Consider the following 24,077-nt stretch of genomic DNA (forward strand, 5'->3'; position numbering starts at 1 on the left):
GGGCATTTGGCTACAAGCTATAGCTCACTGCTGCTGTTCTTGTCAGCTCCCCAGTGTTAAAGCTTTCTTCATCCTTTGGTGTCAATCGTCCTCTATGCTTGACAAATTCTAGTTTGCGCTTCAAATCCTTTACTGACCTCTTTAGTAGCTTCTCCCGCTAGCCGCCTAAGTTAGCCACTTTCACCAGTGTTGACCAACTCCAGCTTTAGGCTCTTTTCAGCCAGTCCAGGTGTATAATGAATGGTCTTTTAGTGTTGGGATGAAAACTAGCTTTCATTTACTGTCGCTTGCTCACACAAGAAAACATGGAAGTAAGCTTCTGAGTTTTATAAAGTGGTTTCCTTTAGTCTTCGGTAGTTAGTCTTCTTTAATTGCACACTTCAGCTCCATTCTAAGCTACAATGTGCTAATTTATTACACACTGTCATTTAATACTCCTGCTTTCCTCGTAGACCCTGAGGGTTCAGAGAGTGTCCGGTAAAAGTAAAGATGGAGCATCAGTGCCGCTGTTTGTTCGGCTGCAGGGGGCTGTGCAGTGTGCACGACCCCAAAAGCAGCACATTCAGACGAGTCTTGCGTGCTCCACAGAGAGACTTGACAGAGAGAATTCACAGCAAAACGGTAACTTGTTAATGCCTTACAAATTTACAAAGATAAACTTGTGAGTTCCTATTTTTTGACTTTCAATAATACTCATGCCCAATGTTTCAATCGGTGTGTGGGTGGAAAAAGTATTTAAAGAAATAAAAATGATTTCCCCTTTTCCTGAAAAAGTTAGACTCATCATGCCCGAGGTTACCCAGTTGTTATTTTTGTGGATTTACACAGGAGACAGCAGGGTCATCTCCCCCAGCCCAACGCTAGAGTACAACGGGACCATCTGGGCCTTCGCCCCGACGAGCGGCCTCCTCCTCTTGGGGGTTGACGGCTCAATCTGCAGCATCCTCGATCAACAGGCTCTCCGTCTGTTCGGCTACAGCAAAAAAGAGCTGCTCGGGAAGGTGAGCAAACAACAGCAACCGTCAAAGAGAAACTTAGTCAAGGCTTGGATGTCTGTCGTCAACAGAGCGTCACTTTTCTCATGCCTGGGTTTTACGCTTGGATGTCTGATTCGGTGAGGAAGATCAGTCCTTTCCCCGAGTCTCAAGTGGAGGTTGCACAAAGTACTGCGAAATCTGGTGAGCGTATAAAATCAATGTTTTACAATATTAGAAGTATCACACAAAGACCAAATAAGAGCCTGACTGTATGATAACCGTGAGCAAGAATAACACAATTTAATTATGACAATTTTTGCAACAGATATTCCCTGTCATTATGGAGGAAATTGTATGGGTTGTTTTACTGGTTATTAGTTATTTTAACCATACATTTATATAACTTAAATGTGAAAAGAAAACACCATATAATTTAATCCCAAGGTTGAATCAGACAAAAACTTGAATGCATGACCTAGCGGTACATACTCTTCCAAAAGTGGTGGTAAAAAAGCTAAATTACTAATGGCATTATGTCATAAACATGTTTTATAAGGAATACCTGGAATATGACAATCTTGCACCTTTTTTTTATCTGTAAAGATATTGAAGAATAAAAACTCATGTGGTCATATTTGACCCCCACTCATACATCCAAGGGTTTAAAAGAATATTGATTTTTAATTTGGCATAAAATAAATCTCGATAAATCTCCCTCCATTTATGGTGTTAATCGAGATGAATGTAAAATAAAATGCTTCGTTCAAAATTGTATGTATAACTTTAGCAAATTAGACCCATGTTGAATCATATATTTTTTTCAATGTTATTGGTTAGGGCATTTATTTTTTTAATTTTGATTGGTATCACTCCAATCCTGGCATTAATCAAGATAATTCTAGAATAAAATGCTTAATTTGAAACTATATGTATAAATATTCGTTCACAATTTGCAAATTAAGACTTAAATTAAATATGATACCTGGTAAAAAAAAAAAACATAATTTATTGGGGCATGAATAAAATATTTTAGATGAGTATCACTCTGATTATAGCAACAATCAGAATTGATTTAGAAAAAGGCTTAATTTTAAATGTATTTTATATGTATAAATATAAATTATGCTACAGTTTTATCCGATTTATGTTTTTTTAGTTAAATATTATTTACTATTTGGGCATGGATTCAAATGTTTTATCTTTATTAAAATCACTCCAATTCTGGTAATAATCAAGTTTTATTTTAGAATTCAAATACTTCATTTTAAATTGAATCTCTAAATATGTAAATATCATATTTCGCAAATCAGGCCCCAAGTTGAATCTGATAAAATGTTTTCTAAACCATATTTATGAGTTTGGGTTTGGATTACATTTTTCATTTAGATTAGTTTTACCCTAATCCTGGCGTCAATCGAGATTATTCTAGAACAAAATGCTTCTTTGGAAATATTTTAAATAAAATGCTTCCTTTAAATTTTGACCATTGATGTATGTTATCAAAATAATGCAATTGTACAGAAACTCTGTATAATAAAGTAAAATAGTTTGAGTTGCTGTCAAAAAAGGGTTAACGTTCAGAAAGAATATACTCTGACATTCAAATTAACAATACCAATACAATCATGGTTTGAGGTAATGACACCAATGTCTCTTTCCAGGCAAGTTCAAGTTATTCACTGTACGGTAATTGAAACATTGCTTTTAATCGCCACTGTAAATTGGGAAACCGGTCATCAGCCTAAACACATATGTTTATTAAGTACTGGTGATTATCAGAATTGGTGTTCAAAATTTCCATCCACTTATTGTTATGGTTTTTTCCCAGTTCCAATGATCTCAGTCAATGACCCATCCTCCCTGGTGGCCGGTGAAATGGGCATGGTGCAGGAGGCCTGCCGGGGAAGATCGTCCTCGGGAAGAGGAAGAATCTTCACCGGGAACTGCACCAGGCTTGACAAACACGCAGGCGCTCTGTCCACGCTGTCTTCTCCAGTTGTCTCCTCCACACGCGTGCTGAAGTAAGTGACTTAGTGTTATGACCCTTGGGTGGAAACATATGTTGGCCTGGAAAAGGATAGGCGCCACCAGGCTTTACTTGCTCAAGACACACCACGGGAGATGGTGTCCCTACGATCCGAGTAGTTAAGGGGTCCAACCAACCATCAAACACATGTATTAACATTTAGACGTGATGTGCACTGAATGTTTATTTTTGTCTTGTTTCACTTGCGCCATCTGCTGGACATTTATTGTTTCTAACAATAAAGGGCGCATCAATCAGACATCTCAGGATATGGCATTTGGTTTAGTAGTCACAGGAGCTAACGTGTTTCTAATCCCTGGTACCCTGGCAAAGACATTTGAATAACAAAATGTTACAAGGTAAGTACTACTTGTATGTAATATGAATGCATATGATTTATTGCATTATAAATACAACCCAGAATCATCTTGGGGGAAAAATGTACTTACATGTACACAGTATCTACTTTTTGTTTACATACTGTATACAGACGCTGCCCTACTTACAGACGAGATAGGTTCCGGATGATCGTTCGTAAATTGAATTTGTTCGTATTTTGTATGTTTAAGGTTTATATAAGTATTTTTAAGGCTTGTATAAGTAACCTGTATTGTTTTGTACTAAAAATAAACATTTAATGAAATAATCTGCTCTATAAAGTTAAGTTTAACTCGCTTTTGGAAGATGAGTTTCAAGAGTTAGGCGACTTCCTCCTCCGTGGTAAAAAGTGGCTGAAAAAAAGCGATCCAACCATTTTCTTGACAGCATCAAGCTTCCATATTCCACTTTCATTTCAATTGAAACTGCTCACCTCTTCTCTACACTTTGCATCAACCATATTGAACGGATGCACGAGATGTTAAACAATAAAAATGTCAAAGTTCATAGCGCGCTGGAGATACAGATACATTCTATAATGTTAACACATGAACTAGAAAGAGAAGGTGGATTTCTTCTTCGGGGTGGATGCTGGGTGACCTTCCACAGCTCCACACACCGGTAGAGGCGGAAAGAAGCACTACAGTAATGTCTTTTACTCAGAAAAAGGTGCCCACAATACAAAATCTAACTTACAGCAATGCCCAGATATTTTTCGACATCCTGAACAAAATGTTCGTAGCTATAGTTTTCCATAAGTGGACTGGTCGTAAGTAGGGGGAGCGTCTGTATTTGATTTGATTTTGTTATATCCTCTTTTGAACCCCCTTCGTAAACTTTCTTTGTAAACACTACACCGAGGCTGCAAAGAAATGCATTGGCATTTTATGTTAATGACCATAGATAAAATCCTAACTTTTGAATAAAAGTAAAAGCTACATTTTATAAATGTAAATCCTTGAAATTGTTGCCATATTTCCCAACAATTCTGATTAATAATGACACTGACACTGCTCCCTTTTGACTTTGCTTTGCCATTGCATCACTTCTTTCCTTGTGATTGACGGAAGCTAGCATTAGTTTTTACGACAATGTCCCTTGAAGTGTCGTGGCCCCCTGCGGGTCGCACCCAAGAGAACAGGTGCATACTACACCTAAACAGGGCACTATGAAATGTGCATTAGTGCAAAGATTACATATCAATTATAGCCATTTATTATGGGCTATGCAGAAAATTGAGGTATCGCTTCCCTGTGGTAAATTGTAACGGGAAGAACTTCCTGCATCTGAAAATGAAAGCTACATATTACATTATTACACAACATCTATATGAGGAGAGAGTTGTATCAAAAACAAATGTAATCCTTATTTACTCAGATCTAAAAATCATGTCTTGGTATATGCACAGGCAAGATTAAAAATCGCATATGTAAATCAGAGATATCTTAGTAGCTCTTTAAATACATTATTAACACCGGATTTTTTTAAAAAATGCTCCTGGAGAAATTGAATTATTGGCTCTGTTCTTTTTAAAGTCGTCAAAAAGTGCTTGAATTTAGCCATGAAAAAGGCACGTCAACCCTAATTAAAACTGATTTCAAAACGTCCACTTCCAAGGATTGCAATGACCTCAGAATAATTTGTTGCCCTAATTGCCTCCTTATTCTTAATCATCATCCCAATCGATTTGTTATGGCCGTAAATCTTTGCGATGCTAGCAATGTGTGCACCTTCTTTGTTTTTCTTGATAATAGCAAGCTCCATTATCATGTCTTTGCTTCTCCCTTTAGCGTCACTAAGTTTTGGAACCCGTAGCTAAAGAGTTTAAGGTTTGTTACATGAGATTTTGAACTGAACAAAGAGAGAAATGAAGCATTGTGGGCGGGAGTTCAGCCAATAGCATATCAACATATTCAAGATGCCGTGACACAAACCTATCGCAGACCAGGATCTTGTATGAAGTCCTCAAATACCAGACAAGTATACTAAGCTATTTATGAGATGCTTATCTTGCACAGTCATACACCATACACCGCAAAGTTGATCCACATGTTAACATAAAAACATCGAATGATGGGTACGCCTTTACCTGGGAATAGATAGTTCATTTATTGATATATATTATCCAGATTCTAAATCGATCATGGCTTATGTACATCGGCCTGAGTTCGGACAACCATGATATAAAGTTATCTATTCCTTCGACAGAGCTAACGACACCGAAGAGCTGCTGGCGGAGGCAGCCCAGATGGCTGCAGCCGGTCTCAACTCTTTAGGGATGGACAACACTGAGGCTCTTCTAAAGACTTTTGCCTTGGTAAACCAACCTCAGGAAGAGACCACCATTCCTCCCACAAAGCCACCTGGAGATGAACATGAAAAGACTCTGTTTAGAAACAACATTGTCGCAGGTATCATTTAAAAACAAAAGATCTTTTGCAAGGACTTATTTTCTTTACATTTTTATCTGTTTATTTTCAGGTGCACACACTCAGAATGGACGTGCACTTGGGATTGGAAGTGTCAAGTCCACAGATGTGGCCAAGGACAGACAATCAATTCCTTCTGCTTTGCAAGACTCCAGCTTTGAGGTCATTTCAATAGGGAGCAGGTGTGGACTTCACTTTATGCTGAATAAACTGTTCGTGTTTCCCATACCATTAAGTCTCTGCGGGCTGCCAGTGTCGTATTGATCCTGCCATGGTGTCTCATTAATTTGTATTATTAAAAAATATATAATATTCTTTTAAATCTATATAAACTCAAAGTTAATCAAAATAACTTTAAGATACTTCATTTAAAAAAGATTGCAAAGCCAGTGTGCTCGCTTGCAACCCTTTGTTTGTCCTCCCACTCGTTTTTTTTCAATAGGTTGGTTGCAGGGTTCGGTAGGGTTACTTTAATTGGATTACTTTCAATTACTTTTGGATTACTCCAATACCAAATATGCTAATTAAAGACAAAAGAAACTAAATATGAATAAAATTATGACTCACAACACGTTGTAAGCTTTCTCTCCTGGCTTTGATCTCTTATCTCCGGCAAAACTAACATACCGGTAATATGCGACAGAAACAAAATGAAAATAAATCCAAACAGCTTGCCAACATCATCTTTGCCGTTTCATGTATTCCATTACTCCCCAAGCTTGCACAAAATTTTGTAATTTTATTCATATTTAGTTTCTTTGGTCTTTTATTAGCATATTTGGTATTGGAGTAATCCAAAAGTAATTGAAAGTAATCCAGTTAAAGTAACCCAACCCTGGTTGGTGGATATGTTAATAAGCTTCTTCATGTTTCTGTCGCCATATTTTTGGCTCTAAAGCAGTGTTCTTAAATGCTAATATTCAAAAGAAACTGAAAATTTTCCAATTTGTTTTACATTTGAATTTTTTTAATTTGCGTGTTTTTCAGAAGTTTTGTGTTCTTTCAGCCTACATTGGTTAGAAGTTAAATTGTAAATAGATAAAAGTTATTTTATTTGTAGCACTGAATAGTTGTTTTTTTTTTTTTTTTTTTTTTTTTTTCGGAGCAGTAGAAAGATTTTTGAATAGGGGACCAAATTGGGTAAATCTGGGCAGACTGGCCAGTCCAGGAGGGGAAAAAATGATTTATTGGTTTCTCATTAGATTTTAATTATTTGCCTACACAGTCCATATATGTACATTTTTAAGCATTCACTTTAATAATATGCCTTGAAAAACTTGAAATGCAATAGGGCAAGATCAGAAGTACTCTATATATTTTCTACAGTACATGATTTTAGTAGCGAGACAATTTTATAGACTATAACCAGAAAATACAGAAACATGTAGCGATTACATAGTATACATCGTTTGAATGTTGGTCTTTAGCCCAGTACACTTGAATGTGCAGTTAAGATCTTTTAAAAAAAGAATAATAGTATATTTAAATGGGGTGGGTTCTCAAGGGGTAGCACCTAGTTGTCTTGGAGGCGTGATTTAGCTCATCAACAAATTAGCACTACTGAATTATGAGCCTGTTAAATGCCACCAAATAATAAGTCATTTAAGAAGTTACTTGCATGTTAGCTGCTAATTTACCGTCTTGATCGTTCTGTCAACTCTCCAATTTCTTCTGAGTGATGTCTTTTGCTATTTTTGGGGTCAATAAACCACCCACCAACGGGATTATATTCCAAATCGAAACAGAGTGGGGAAAAAGAGTTAATGTAGAATCTTTGCTAGTAATATTTGCTAGTGAACTATCAGTTCAAATTACTCAATTGGGTCTGAACATGCAAGTAAGCCTAACTAGTTGCAGTCGTGCATATGAGTCGCCACTCTAACTGCTGGTAATGGATGCTGTACTTTTAATCATGTCTTATGTTGTTTGAGTCTGCCATCTATTGAAGAAATAAGAGCATTACAGCTGTCTTGATTTAATATTTGGAATAAAACTCATCACTGTTTTTTGTGACTATTTTCCAGGTCTTCCTCCGGCTTTTGTGAAAACTTTGTCGGCCACGGTGGTTCTGATCCGTGCCAGGCAGAGGCTAGCTACTTCCTGGACCTCAATAGCAACGGTGACCTGGTGACCAGAGCCCTGGCCGACCTGGATCTGAGCAGCGCGGTCTTGATCAGTCTTCAAGGGGGAAGTGAGGACAACAGGCACTCCATGACGTCCTGTGACACGGCCGAGCTCCTGCGCACACCTTCTCCTATTGACCCCGACCCTGAGGATCGCCCCATTAACACCATTAAAGACACAGAAAATCAGCCCACTGGAAAGCAATCGGAGAACCAAGGCGGGCAAGAGTTCTGCTTGAATGGTGATCACAGTGAAGTTCAGTCAACAATGGAGCATCCGGCTACATCGACACCTAAAAAACAGAAGGCGGCGGAGGACGCGTTGACTTCGGACGTCCCTGAGATTGTAGAGGGTCGATTTGAAGGAAGTGCCTACCACAGGGATGGCACACGAGTTGGTAGGTGTATATTCAACTTAGTTTGGTATCTGGTTTAATTGAGGTGTGATTCATTTAAACTCAACTAAACATCATGTAAAATAATGTGACAAAAAAATACATACTTCTCCAACATATTTGATTGATGAAAAATCTTGAAAGAAAACCTACCAATCTAGCTTCCTACCTACCTACTGATCTAGGTACCAATCTTTCCACCTTGCTACCCATGTAAATACATAGCATTCTATTTACCTACAATTTAATACCTACCTACCTAATGACTGACCTAATGAGCTACCAGCCAACCTACCAAGCACTCCTACCAATCTACTTACTTATCTGCCAATTTAGTTACAAGACAATCCAGATGTATACCAATCTTACTACTGACCTAGCTACCGATCTAGCCACATACCGGTATAACTGCACAAAACAAATATTTAATGCATCTTGGTATTTTAGATAATGAAACAACATACATTTAATCATTTTCAGGATGAGAACAAAAATAAGATCAATTTTGAGTTATAGTAAGCAGTGAGCCATGTTGGATTCTCACTGCATTTATTTTTTAACTATTTTTAAATAAGAACAGACCCTCCCTTTTCATACAATGTATGTACTTCTTTTTTTTAAATATAAGCAAAATACACTTTGGTGCTTTTAACGAAAAGAAAAACATTTTTTTAAACCACTCATCTTGTCCCACATGCTGGCTAGGTTTTCATTAATTTATTTACTTGTTCATTCCTCCCTCTTACTCTATAATTATGAGAAGGAAAAAAATAATATTTGGAGCCAAATGTTGACACACAGAGGGGCTTGTTATGCTGTTATGCTGACTCTGAGAGTAATTAATGATGAGCTTATGGCCAATGAAGTTTATTTAATTTTTTTAAACTACACTGACTTCTCAAATTATCAGCCTACTTCCGACTATAAGAGCCCAGCAAACTGATGTTTTCTCATTCTGCCACTTGATCCTATTCTCCTTGTTAGACTCACAATTGAAAAATGTCTCCAGAGGTGCAGTGTGACGTGGTCCGTGCCGACCTTCCCGACGGGAGGCGAATGTTCTGCGTTTGGTTGAGCCGACCCAACCAGCATTGTTCCATGCCACGAAGCTCCCTGCTTGACAATACGGCAGCCAGTCTTGGAGAAGTCAGTTTGGAAAAGAAATAAAAAGTCATCGTCTTTTTATTTATCTTTTTTTTAATTCTGTGTATTTTCCCTCAGAGGATCGGCGAGGCAGGTCTTGGAGAAGCACTGCGCTCGACTCTGGACCTCGAACACTCTAGAGCATGTGATGGCCAGTTTGAAGAAGAGTATAAGCCCATTAAGGCTGTTGGCAAAGGAGCGTTTGGCTTTGTCTGGAAGGCGATACGGCGATGTGATGGACAAGAGGTAAGAATTGTGCCAAGCCTTGCAGAAGACCCCCGTGATATGGTGTTACCATCTAATGATATTTTTACTTTAAGCTGTGGAATAAGCAACATTGCTTTCATTGAAAAAAATCCCACGGGACACCACCATTCGGTCTCCGGTAAAAGTGAATCCAAATGAAACGTGGCTTTTATCAGACCGCACACAAATTGGATAATTTTTCACAGCACAGGACGTTAATTAATTACTGTGCACACTAGTTCACCAAGGCAGAGTGGTTGAAAAACACTATGTTGGAGAATAAAGAAAGCAAAAAGTCGTCCTGAAAGGTATAAGTTGTGAATAAATTATTTGAATCATAGCTGCAGGTATTCAACAACGTTTGCCACTTTCAATGCTCAGTTTGAGCTGTGAAAAAGTGAAACAAATTTTAATACAGATTTTTATTTTAAAATTAAGGGTGCGCGTTACACACAAATATGGTATTTCCTTCACACCCTTCTCACCATTTTAAGCCTGACTCATTTTCATGCCTGTGTATTTTTTGTACTGTATTTGTTGTGGGTCCCAAGGCTTGCGGTGATGCTAAAAGGAGAATAAAAAAGATGATGACCATGGAAACAAGCATGTGATCATCAAAAGATGTGAAGAAGGGACACACATTGTTGCCCTCGCTAAAGAATAGGGCTGTAAACAATTGAAGATTTATTAAGAATATGTAGGTGGAAATGGAAGTTTAAAAATCTGTTTTGTTTTGAATTCAGAGTTCAGAATGTTTATTGTCATGTCATTGTCAAAGAACAACGAAACTTTGTTTGGAGCATCCAGTCATCCAGTCACAGTTAAAGAAAAATACAAAGATCCATATTTAGAATGAATATAGCTAAAAACCCAATACCCATTATTGATATATATTATCCAGATTCCCAATTTACATGTTAAAAGTAAAAGAGGTACCATAAAAACTAAATAACAGCATAATTAAATCAGTCAATGTTCTAGTGAATAAGCTTTCGTCGTGTTCCCAACAACCACCTTACCCCGCATCCACCCGGTACTCCACTCAACCAGCTCAAGTCTAGTCACATTGGGAAAAAGATTTAACTTCTTCTTTACATTCATATTTATTTCTAATGATTCTGAATCATACATACATACATGTGGATTATACTTAACTAATAATTATTATATACAAATTTGTAATTTTAAGGTATTTATTCGGGGTACCGATGGTTTGTAATGCATTAACTAATTACAAAACTCAATTCCAATGAAGTTGGGAAAGTGTGTTAATTGCAAATAAAAATTGATCCAAGTAAATTGCAAATTCTTTTCAACCCATATTTCAATGAATGCACAGCAAAGACAACATATTTATTGTCTTCACTCATAAACTTTATTGTTTTGGGAGAAAATCATCAACTCTGTAATTTGATGACAGCAACACGTGCCAAAATAGTTGGGACAGGTGTCAATAACTACTCAGAAAGTGGATGAATGGAAATCAACCAACTATTTGCAGGTGAACAGATGAATTAGCAACAGGTGAGAGTTGTTACTGGGTATAAAAAAGGGAGACCCGAACAAGCTAAGTCATTCACATGCAAGGATGGGGCGAGGTTCACCTCTTTGTGAACAACTGCGTGAGCAAATTGTTGAACAGTTTAAAAACAACATTCCTCAAAGTACAATTGCAAGGAATTTAGGGATATCATCATCTACAGTCCATAATATTGTGAAAAGGTTCAGGGAATCTGGAGAAATCACTGTGCGTAAACGGCATGGCCGTAAACCATTATTGAATGCCCGTGACCTCCGAGCCCTCAAGCGGTACTGCATTAAGAACCGACATCAATGTGTAAAGGACATCACCACATGGGCTCAGGAACACTTTGGAAAACCACTGTCAGTCAATACAGTTCGACGCTATATCCGTAAGTGTGGGTTAAAACTTTATGTTGCAAAGCGTAAGCCATTCATCAACAACATCCAGAAACGCCGCAGGGTTCTCTGGGCCCGAGCCCATTTAAAATGGACTGATACAAAGTGGAAAAGTGTTCTGTGGTCTGATGAGTCAGTTTTCCAAATTCTGTTTGGAAATTGTGGACGTCGTGTCCTCCGGTCCAAAGAAGAACAGAACCACCCAGACTGTTATGCACGCAAAGTGCAAAAGCCAGCATCTGTGATGGTATGGGGGTGCATGAGTGGCCAAGGAATGGGTAACCTGCACATCTGTGAAGGCACCATTAATGCAGAAAAGTACATTCAGGTTTTGGAACAAAGTATGTTGCCATCCAAACAGAATCTTTACCATGGGCGCCCTTGCTTCTTCCAGCAGGATAATGCCAAGCCACACACTGCACGTCTCACGACAGCGTGGCTTCGTAGTAAGAGGGTGCGGGTGCTTGACTGGCCTGCCTGCAGTCCTGACCTGTCTCCCATTGAAAATGTGTGGCGCATTATAAAGCGCAGAATAAGACAAAGGAGACCCCGGACTGTTGAACAGCTGAAGCTGTACATAAAGCAAGAATGGGAAAGGATTCCACTATCAACGATTCAACAACTAGTCTCCTCACTTCCTAAACGTTTATTGAGTGTTATTAAAAGGAAAGGTGATGTAACACAATGGTGAAGAAGCCCCTTTCCCAACTACTTTGGCACTTGTTGCAATTATAAAATTCTAAGTTTATCATTATTTGCTTATGGAAATAAAGTTTATGAGTTTGAACATGGATAATCTTGTCTTTGTGGTGTATTCATTTAAATATGGGTTAGAAAAGGTTTGCAAGTCATTCTATTCTAATTTTACTGACATTTTAAACTTTTTCCCAACTTCAATGGAATTGACTTTTGTACCATAGGTTTCTATTCCCCGCTATGCGTCAATTTCACTTAGCGATCCCCACTTCAGAATGGATTACTTTCATCTTTTTCAGATGGTGGTGAAGTTCATCAGCAAGGCGAGGATCGTGAGCGAATGCTGGGTAGACGACCCCATGTTGGGTCGGGTTAGTCAGGAGATCGCCATCCTCACTCGAGTGCAACACCACAACATCGTCAAGGTAGTCGCCGCTCTACATTTTTAATACACGATGTTGGAAAAAAGTATGTACCGTATTTTCGGGACTAAAAGTTGCTACGGGTTATAAGTCGCACTTACCAAAAAATGCCTAAATAAGAAGGAAAATACATATAAAAGTCACACCTCGAATACAGTAATCTTTTTGGGGAAAATTTATTGGATAAAATACATCATTAAAAACATACATGTCATCTTGAAAGGCAATTTATAATATTAAATGGAGATCAACAGACTGAATATGTGTACATATACTAACGTTACATAACGGCGGCAGTAGCTCAGGGGGTAGTCTTGGAGCAAGTTTGAGTTCTCCAAGTTAAATGTCGACATGTCCTCAGGAAAAATACTGAACTTCTAATGCACCTGATTAGCAGGCGCCTTTTGCAGCTGACACCGCTTTCGGTGTGTAAATGTGCTAACCTTTTGACGGCCATGACACCCTGACGACGCCCAATCTCTGGTAGCTTAGCAGTTTCGGGTCTGGTTAGTACTGTAATGGGAGAACGACTGACAAAGGGTCATTTTGGTGAATGCTTTGCTGCGACAGGTGAAAATTAGTTCCCCTATCCATCCATCCGTTATCTGCACCGCTTATCCTCAGTAGGGTCGCAGGGGTGATGGAGCCCATCCCAGCTATCTTCGGGCAGGGGACACCTCAAACTGGTCCCAGCCAGTCACAGGGCATGAATTTCCCTAAGGTGACCAAATAAATCTAATTATTAGTATTATAACTGACACGCCTGGTAATGTATTACGGGTAAATCAGATAATTAGCATTACGAGCATGCTTACCAAACAATCAGTTTCACTCCCAAACACTAAATCCAATGAAATCTTCATCCTCTGTGTCCCTTTGAAAGAACTCCCCCACCTTGAGAGGTAGATGATGCGCTGCTTCCTCTTCTACGTCGCTTACGCTCTTTTCTGTGCCATTTCCTTTCAGCCCTTCTCAGTTGTTTTTAAATTACCGGCAATGTTGAAATTGTTAACACAGGCCTAGAACGCCCTCTTGCGGTTAAGTGTGAAAATAAAATGTGAAATTATATAATAATGTGTTAACAATTTCGCACATAGGGTTTAGTGTAAGAATAACATGTGAAATTATATAAACATGTGTTAATAATTTCACACATAAGTTGCACCAGTGTATAGGTCGCATCCCTGCCCAAAAAACCTGCAACTCATAGCCCGGAAAATACAGCAGCTAATCGTGCAGTTCTTTCACTTAAAATGATGAGAGATGCATATAATTGACATCGTCGATCTACCTCAACCACGAGAGAAGGAATGGGGAAAAAACAACAGAAAATTACATTGTTTGATTTTATTTGCAAATTATCTGTGAAAATAAAAAATAGACCAGGGGATTTTCTGTGAGGGGTTTTTCCCCTCCGGTCTCAAAGAGTATTAATACCTATGATAGTTTTACTAGGGATGCACAATTATTTTCGGGATGATAATTATTGAACTGATAATAGTCAAATGAATATATGACATCAGTTATTGTTTATGTCATAAAAGACCAGAAAGTGAGTCACTTGATGCCATGCTGAAATATTCAATCATCTTACCTTACATGTTAGAAAGATTCGAAGGATTTGTTCATCATGAGAATACATTTTCATTTTCTAAAGTAGTATAGATAGATAGATAGATAGATACTTTATTCATCCCTGTAGGGAAATTCACATGGAGTAACACTACATAGTCATGTCTCCTCTCAACCTCCCTGTTATGTCACTTGATATGACGCTATAGAATTTGAGCAAGTTGTCTTTATTGTCATTGATATCAACGTTGTGAAACATTTATCGCAACGAGATTAGACATGGCACTCCAGGGTAAAACATGTAAGAAAAGACTTTGAAGAAATAAAAGATGAAAACAAAAAAGAAAACATATTATAATATTCAATTAGCTGAGGCCTCTTGATAAAAAGATTCTTAGCATTTCTGTTCCTTATTAGAATATATTTCAATTTTCTATAGAAGTCTTGCACAACTTGGTCTACCTTGTTACACTTACCTGATGACGTTTTCCCCTCTTTGTATCAGCATTTGTAGATGTATTTGTATTTATTATAGCTCCTAATGAGTAGATCTTAGATAATGCCACATTATAAGAATGAAGCCAAGTCATGTCAAGTCACATTTATTTGTATAGCCCTTAACCACAAAATGTCTCAAAGGATCTGTGACATTAAGTCTTTGAACACTCATAAGAATATATTTTATATTTCTATGTATTTTATATTTATTTATATATTTTTATTTGATTATGTATATTTTTATTTCTATGGAAGTAGTAGCACAACTTGGCCGTGTCTCTGTCCTAAATTGTGCATGTGGCACTTGAGAAAGTGAAATAATTAAGAGACACATAATAAAAATTGTATTCTGTGAGTGTTATTATTTATTTTAAATCAGTGATAAGTTTAAACCCTGGTATACACTCAAAATAAAAAGCGAAGACATCAATGAATTTTGGATTTGCAAGGAGGACAGGGTTTACATGTCAGGGTTACAAAAAGCGGATGCATCCGAAAAGGTGTGGAAATCAAAGGGCAGCAACACGATTGCCGGAAAGCGAAAATGATGTATTAGTCAAAACAACGAACAACTGTGCGCAATAATGGTAATAAAATGGAATCCTATGAAATCTCCTTTGCTGGTGTTTAATGTTTAAAACAGAATAAACGTATCGTATAAAATGCAGTTTAAAAGGAAAAAAGTTAGCCGTATTGATCTCTAGAAGCAGTATCAGCTGGAAAAAACACTTACCGTGCACCTCTAGTCGCTATTACAGTTTATACTTTTACCTTTTAAATGATTAATTTGTGCAGGTTTATTATTTTTTTGTGTGTTGAATGCTTGATCAGAGTTTGCAACCCTACCAGGTTCTGGAGGTGTTCGAGAATGGCAGCTACTTCCAGATGGTGATGGAGAAACACGGCGACGGTTTGGACCTCTTTGAATTCATCGACATGCAGCCGCGGCTGGACGAGGCCTTGGCCAGTTATATCTTTCGGCAGGTGTGTACAAAGAAAATGATGTAAAGCACAAATTCTGGCAATTACAGTGCTGTAAAAAAGTATTTGCCCCCTTCATGGTTTCTGTGTTTTGGGGATATTTATCACTCACAAAGGTTTCAGATCATCAAACCAATTTTAAAATCACACTGAGACAACCCATTGAAATACAAAATGCCGTTTTGAAATGTTGATTTCATTTTGTAATGCACAAAAAAAAAATCAAATCTGTCTGAAAAACCTGAAAAAGTAATTGCCTTCTGACATACTAGCGAGTTGGGCCACCTGGGTAGCATTAACAGAAATCAAAAGTTTATGATAATTGCTAACGAGTCTTCACAACGCTTTGAAAGAATTTTGGCCCACTCTTCTTTGCAAAAATGTTTCAAATCTGCCATATTGAAGGGCTTTTCGAGCATGAACTGCTCTTATATGGTCACACTACTCATCTCAATTGGATTTAAATCCGAATTTTGACTTGGTCACTCCGGAACCTTTATTTTGTTTTTTTGAGACATTCAGAGGTGGATTTGTTACGTCACATGAAACAGGCTTAAAAATGTTTAAATTTTGATCCTTCAGTCCACAGGATGTTTCTCCGGAAGACTTGAGGATAATCAAGGTGATTTTTGGCAAACAAGCGATGACTCTTTGTGTGATTTTTTTTTTTTTGTGACTGCAATGGTTTTCTCCCACGGGTGACATTTTTTCCAGTTGTCTTATCGTGGAGTCATGAACACTGACCTTAACTGGTCTGCTTTTCTGCCCAAGCACCAGGGCAACTTGCTGTGGTTGACGGAATAATGAATTCTGGTGTTTACTGGAATAGCCTGAAGGAGAACGTCCGGCCATCAGTTTGTCCCCTCAAACACAATCGCTTTTAGCTCTTGCAGGCCAATAATGCGAAACACAGCAGCAAGTCAGCCTCTAAAAGGCTCAAAATGGAAGTTATCCAGTTCAAAGTCTGAATTCAAATCTAATTGAAACCTTTAACGGATAGTTCATGTCTGAAATCCTCCAATATGGCAGATTTGAAATTATTTTGCAAAGAAGAGTGGGCTAAAATTCCTCCACAGCATTGTGAAAGACCAATTATCGTAAATGTTTGATCTATGTTATCGCTGCCAAAGGTGGCCCAACTCGCTATTAACTTCAGGGGGCTTTTTTTGTGCCTTAATAACAATTTTCACTTTGTGATTTATAGCTGGTGGCTGCCGTTTTTTACTTGAGGACCAAAAACATCCTGCACAGAGACATCAAAGACGAAAACATCGTCATCGACAGATGTTTCCACATTCGCCTCATTGACTTCGGCTCTGCAACTACAATGGTGCCAGGAAAGCTGTTTTACAATTTCTGCGGCACGCTGGAATACTGCTCGCCGGAGGTGCTTCAAGGAAACCCGTATGTATGGATAACTGTCTTTTTTTTTTTTTTTTTTTTCTAGTGATGCACGATAACTGATACGGAACACTGATGAATACCAATTCAAATAACTGACAGGGATGTGATTTTTCCGACTATAGTCGGAATTCCGACTTTTTCACTTGCGTAGCAAACAAATCAGACTGTCTCACTCTTTCCTTTATTGCTCTGGCGCACCCTGGTGGCCGTTAGAAAAATTGCATAAATTGGCCACATCGTTGCACAAGCTGCAGGGTCTGAACTGCATTTGAACTGACCTTGCAGTATTTACAAAAAAAATCAGGTATGTGGGCATATTATTTTGTTATTTAAATCTTCTAAAGATGTTAAATTATTAATTCAAGCATGGTTTTGGACAAGTAAATTGCTTAAAACCCAGGAGCTTTGGGGGGGCATCGCCCCCCCACTGGGCTCTGCCCTGGGCCCCCAAACCCCCGGCTAGGTTTCAGACTTTTTCTCCTCACCTCAATCACATCCCTGAACTGATGATTAAACACGACTTAAAAACTGACAGATAGAATTCCAGGGACAACAGCTAATCAGAAAAGAGTGTGAAACTCATCATCGTACATTACCTCCATTCCAGATTTTTTGTGGAAAAGAGATCGATATCCCTTAAATTGAGAGTTACAGCTTTAACTCCATAGTGAATCCAGGTTATCGTTTACTTTGACAGCACTAGTGCACATTTGTGTTTTTTGTTGTTGTTTTTTTAAAAAGAATTTTTCATTAAAAAGCTTTTGAGTTTTTCAAAGATTGAAACCAAAGGAACCGAATATAAGGGATAGTCGAGTCAAGTCATGTTTATTTGTGATGCCCTTAATCACAAAGAGCCTCAAAGGGCTGCACAGACCACAGATTATTGCAAACTACAGACTATCATTACACCATCCCCTGATCTGAAACGTACATGAGGGCAAGGAAAATCTCAAAAACCTCAACATGAGGAAAATGAAGAAACCTTGAGAAGGGACCGCACATGAGGTAATCCCCCTTCCAGGATGATCTTGCTGCAATGGATGTTGCATTAACAAATAATACACAGATATTGTCAACATAAAATATAGGTTATTCATAAGCTATAAAAGTGTGTTTTAAGCCTAGATTTATTTTTTCCCACCGAATATGAAAATATTTTCCAATGAGAAATATACTACTTAATGCTTCAATTATTTCTAGTAAAGGGTTTTTTTTCCCGGTACCTCGCTCACATTCTGAAGAGGTAGAGAGGAGAAACGATCAAGTCGCGCTACTACTTCTATATAAAATCAAATTATATTGTAGTGATGAACATAAATGCTTAAAATCCTTTCAAGATGAGCAACCAAATTGTGCTACTACATCAATAGAAAATCTAATTATTTTCTCATGGGTAGCGTAAATGCTCAGATTCTTTTGTACAAGTTTTTTTGGCTGATAAAATATATATGTAGTGTGATGATTTATCCAGTCTTTTTCTAACAGGCTTAAAACAGGCCTCATATTTGGCCTTGATCGGCAGGATGAATATTGTGCATCCCTATTTTTTTTTTCCTTATTTTCTTTCTAAAACTAACACCAAAGTTTACATAATCGCCACAGCGCCCTAGATACACCCAACCCGACAACATCGTTTCCACATTTTTACGACTTTCACGGCCCATAAACTTTGACGAGGGGCCTTTTCAAATAGCACACCATAAAGTTATTTAAAACGTTTTCCGGCCAGGGATGAAGCGGCGTTTAGCACTTTTGCTGCTTTTCTTGTGTTGACACAAGCCGTGAAATGGACGTTGACGTGTTTCCTTTGTTTTTAGCTACGAGGGTCCCGAGTTGGAGATGTGGTCTCTGGGGGTTTTGCTCTACACGCTGCTGTTCAGCGAGAACCCTTTCATTGGCGTGGCCGAGATCCTGGGGGCCAAACTCAAGCCGCCTTTTCCTCTTTCTTCAGGTGTTCTTGACTTACCAGTTTGTGTTAAAGGGGCAGTGTGTGTTATTTAGTGCCTCATAGTGGGGGAAAACATTAATTGATTTAAGTAATAAGCATAAATACACAAACTATTATATAAGTGTGTTTTTCTAAATACTTGTAGGTGGAGAAATATATGTATTCTACATAACATGAGCCTCACCTAGTGGGGTCTGACTTATTGGTCATCCATCTTGCTGCTCTTTCAAAAGGATTAAATCAATCAGGCAGGGGAAAGTAAATATAACAGGGGAAAAGAAGATACAGAAGTAGTCCTAGTTATGCTTTCCGTTTTAAAGGGTGCCCCAAAAAAATTAGAAGCAAAATGGTACGGTTTGGTCACTTTTCAGTCTCCAGTGTGTCTTTTTCCATGTATCTTTTCTTTTAGCACTAGTTTTCGGTTGCAAAAAACGATACACTGACATCTAGTGGTCAAATAGTACACTCTGTCCCTTTAAAGACTTTGCACACAACTCACTTTAATTTTGACCTCCGAAATACCAAAATTGTTTTTGTATTTGATTTTAAAAATAGTACAGATCTTTATTTATATATATATATATATATATATATATATATATATATATATATATATATATATATATATATATATATATATATATATATATATATATATATATATATATATATATATATATATATACACACTGTCAGCAGCACGGCGGCGCAGTAGTTACACATTCCAATTTCCAAATACATGCATGTCAGGTTATTTGGCCGGTCCAAATTGTCCCTAGGTATGAATGAGCGAGCAAATTGTCTGTCTCTGTGTGCCCTGCGACTGGCAGGCAACCAGTTCAGGGTGTCCCCCGCCCACTGCCTGAAGACAGCTGTGATAGGTTCCAGCACCCCCGTGACCCTACTGAGGATAAGCAGTGCAGATAATGGATGGATGTACACACTGTATAATCTGAGACCCAAATGTAGTGAAATGTAAGGATAAAATACTATTTTTTTTGTGCTTTGTATTAAACAGAAACTGAAATTGTTTTGTATTACTAAACTATTCAAGATTTAGCAAATATTCGAATTGATTTAAAAAAAAAAATTGGTTACCCAGCTCTAATTTTTTTCAGCTCACATCATAGAAAACTATCTTATAAAACTAGTCGGCTTAGCTCCATGTTGTAACATAAATTTAAAAAATGATTTGCACAAAATGGGATTTTTAAAGTAGCTGTACGGCGTATAAAACATTTTTGGAGCAAGTATTTATTCAGCATATGCGACTGAAATAGTACAGGTATCAATGACTACTCAATAGCAGAGTATCGGTGTCTAAATATTCTTATTAATGAGTATTCCTGCTGGTAGTACTAGTACATGCCTATAATTGCATATATGTTATAATGATATTATTATCCCATTTAAAAGAAAATGTGATTTTTGGTAATATAAATATTTTGACTAAAAAATCCTTATAATTTCATAAAATTAATGGCTATTTTCTGCACTAGTAATTTTTAGTTCTTATATGATTTGCTGTCATTCACATTTTTCTGCCTAGAAAATGAATGTTTTTTTTTTCTCCAACATTCAGTGGACATGCAGGTTCACGGTTAGAGCTTTCATAAACATTACTTAAATAGTCCATCAGGTTTAGTGCAAAAACGTGTGCACTAGCCCTTCGAATTGAGGAATATTTTTAACCTTTTAGCAATTTTGTTGTTTTCCTCAGAACTGGACAGTCTGTTACACGGTCTGCTGGACCCTGATCCGGTGCAAAGGATGACCCTAGACCAACTGCTTCTGGAGTCTTGGCTCAGCCAACCCATTTCCTTGGCTGACTACACCTGGAATGAGGTCTTCCCTTCAAATACAAACAATTGTGAGTAGGAAATGGTTAAAGAGTAAGATGATTCTTAGAATGCATGATTCTCACTGCATCAAAAATGGATGTGGCCTATTGCTGTCCTGGACACCTCGTGCAGACTTTTATATACATTTAAACAAGGGAGGTAGGAATGTTGATGTCAATTTTTTTTGGTTTGAACAAATTTATTGACACTAAAAACAGAAAACAATCATGACAATCTCAACAGCAATTAAGCACATTCACAATATTATATTCCAATATTACGTTTTTAACAGCAAACACAAAGTGAGGTTTGAACAAACCTTCTCGAAAATCAAACATATTCACAATTTCATTATGTCAAATGGAAAGATATATTGGTTATATATCCAAATGAAGCCCACTTCATAACAAGCCAACTGCAGGACTTTGTATTAGTCCAGAGCTTCTTAATTAACGGTATTTTTATTTTTATGCTGCAAAATCCTGGAATATTAAGGGATCCCATTGTTGTGCCTTAGCACAACACCATTGTGGGATCCAAACCTCTATTACTTTGGTACATGTGAAGTAAAAAGACACTTTTTATTTTCTTCTTGCAGGAAGCACACCCTGCAGAATTATTCCTGCCGAATGTGTTAGTCACCGTTTGTTTCGCCTCGTTCCAGTCGTGAGAGTGCGAAGCAGGCTAGGACTAGAAAATCAATCATTGAAGACAGCCGAATCATGACTTTCAACACAATGAACGATGGTGACATTCACACAGTGTGCGAGACAGGATATATATATATCTGTTTGAGAACAATCCACCTCATTTAAACTCAAGCACAGATGACCGGATGCTGTTTGGGACCTTGGGTTTTAACAGCAGGTCAGGGAGACCATACATTGATCTTATGGGGTGAATATAAGGTCATATCACCCACAGCGAATCTGAATTTATAACATAAAAAGACACGCATTTATAGTTTCATTTACCCTACAACCAGTCCCTCCATTTGACTGCAGATATACATTGCTGTCTTCATCAAAAGGGATACAGTTTCCAATCGGGCTTAGAACATTGCCCACCTCACAGGAATTAATCACCATGGTAAAAAGTGGTGGTCATATTTTTCTGTTGTGGCTATTCAACTGCCGTGCGCTCAAGTCCTTTCTGTCATCCATCATGGCTTTCATTCTGCTAGAGAAGGTAACACGACGTCACGTGAAAAATGTCAACAAGAGAATAAAAATTAAAAAATTAAGGCCACTTGAAACTTAAACTGCAACTATTTTGGCTAACTGAACTCACCAACAATAACTCAGAAGCACAATATTAAGTGAAACCTAATTTATACGTCTAGCAACCGTGTCAGGATCATTTTTGTTTTTGCAGTTCTTGCTTCATCCAGCATAGCCGAGACTATGTCTGAAGCTGCAGGCATATCAGATCCTTCCCTTAGGAGTTTTTTTTTTAATTTTTTTTTTTGCACTGACGAGCGATAATGAACTTTACCAAACACAATGTGGCACCCAATTACTCACAGCAAGACAGACTACTGTATATTGACTAAAAACAAATATTATTTGTGTATTTACCAAATCAAAAACCTAAACAATTCTTTCAGCATCTTTCTTCGCTCTTTCTAAATTTAGTGTTGCTTATTTTAAGTGGCAGTGCCACAATGCGCACAAAAGACAATACTTGATCGAGGGTAACGTTTGCTGGCAACCATTTTAGCAATCTACTATATATAACATTGTTGTCTGCTACCTGTGACCGAGACGATCGGGATTGGAGCTGAAATGGAGGGAGAATTTTGTTTTTCTCTTGATCACATTTGTTTTTATCCAGGTCTCTCTCGGGCTCTTTTCAGCCCACTTAAATATTTTTCCCATGGTATAACCCGAGAAACCGCTACAGTTTTGTGACAACAACTGTTGTGTGGGAGGTCCGCATACCCAGTGCGAACAAACTCAATGCTCTATGCCAGGGGTCAGGGAGCTTTTTCACAAAAAGAGCCATAAAAGCAATAAGATTTAAAGAAATTTTGGGAGAGAGCAACACCCTATCTTTTAAGACAAAATTCAACAAAACCGCTAAGAACGCTCTCTAGACATAAGCTAATTCTTCAGCACATTTAATGTCACTGTGCGATGTTTGATGTTTTGATGAAGTCTATTTTTATAGATTTTGTCCTGTGTAGCCTGTGTTTCGTATGAATATACATAAACCACTTAAAATTCGTCTCACTCCCACAGTTACGTAAGAGTGATAAGGCTCATTTAGAATGCCATTTGACTGTCCTAAAAAATGGTTCCAAGCAAGGTGCGAGCTAAGTTATTTTTTAAAAATGTCGATAAATACTGCAAACGAAGACCACGCTGGGCGAGGAGTAGGAGTGCGCACCATAGATCTGCCCATTTCTGCCACTGACCCAATCGAAATGCTCGAGGTGCTTTGCAAGAGCTTCTGGGTGTTCAAAATTGCTACGTGGCTTTTGATCATAAAGTGTCTAAACAACTCATAGATTGTTCTATAAGCTTCCATATAAAGGATTATATAGCGATTTACAGCCAAAACGGAGTGTGTTGGGGTGACACTTTGAGTGTAAACTGTAGTTATAATTGTGTCCTGTATATACTGGACCTCACCCAGATCATATTCACATGGCCTTAGCTTGCATGTATGCCAAGATTGTCGAGAGGGGTTCAAACCTTACATTGTTTGTTTGCTGTTATTAGTGTCAATAAATTTTTTCAAACCAAAAAATTAAATTAAATAATACATGCAAGTTTTATTTTACCTCCGAGCCATATGTACTCACGTAAAGGGCAATGTATGGCTCACGGGCCATAGGTTCCAGATCCCTGCTCACACTATTGTAATGAGAGCACCACTGCCCCCTAGCATAGTGAAAAATTCTCCATTAAAAAGTATATGATGAAACTCTCAGAAATAGTTCTACTTATAGGGTGTCCAATAGTTTGACATTTTAGTTTTACACCCTGCCAAAATACAGTAGACCCCCAGGATATGACAATAAGCAATTCTAAGGTAGGGACTTCAAGGTGAAGTGTATGCCAGGGATAGAAACCT

The 24,077-nt window shown here is 37.8% G+C and overlaps 1 protein-coding gene across 3 annotated transcripts in view; it reads left to right on the forward strand.

Annotated features, from left to right (window-relative positions):
• Positions 1-24,077, forward strand: part of pask (PAS domain containing serine/threonine kinase) — a 32,506-nt gene that overhangs the window by 6,235 nt on the left and 2,194 nt on the right. For all 3 annotated transcript variants that reach the window (XM_088319705.1, XM_088319721.1, XM_088319714.1), the window contains 14 exons: positions 453-621; positions 829-1,001; positions 1,067-1,178; positions 2,806-2,998; positions 5,590-5,792; positions 5,863-5,992; positions 7,835-8,331; positions 9,338-9,474; positions 9,550-9,717; positions 12,633-12,758; positions 15,675-15,809; positions 17,011-17,210; positions 19,028-19,161; positions 20,879-21,028. In XM_088319705.1, coding sequence (XP_088175831.1) covers positions 453-621; positions 829-1,001; positions 1,067-1,178; positions 2,806-2,998; positions 5,590-5,792; positions 5,863-5,992; positions 7,835-8,331; positions 9,338-9,474; positions 9,550-9,717; positions 12,633-12,758; positions 15,675-15,809; positions 17,011-17,210; positions 19,028-19,161; positions 20,879-21,028 — 2,527 coding nt within the window. The remainder of the gene's footprint in view (positions 1-452; positions 622-828; positions 1,002-1,066; positions 1,179-2,805; positions 2,999-5,589; positions 5,793-5,862; positions 5,993-7,834; positions 8,332-9,337; positions 9,475-9,549; positions 9,718-12,632; positions 12,759-15,674; positions 15,810-17,010; positions 17,211-19,027; positions 19,162-20,878; positions 21,029-24,077) is intronic.

Source organism: Urocampus carinirostris, chromosome 1 (assembly GCF_059441175.1).
Source record: "Urocampus carinirostris isolate Australia breed hairy pipefish chromosome 1, RoL_Ucar_1.0, whole genome shotgun sequence".
Lineage (NCBI taxonomy): Eukaryota > Metazoa > Chordata > Actinopteri > Syngnathiformes > Syngnathidae > Urocampus > Urocampus carinirostris.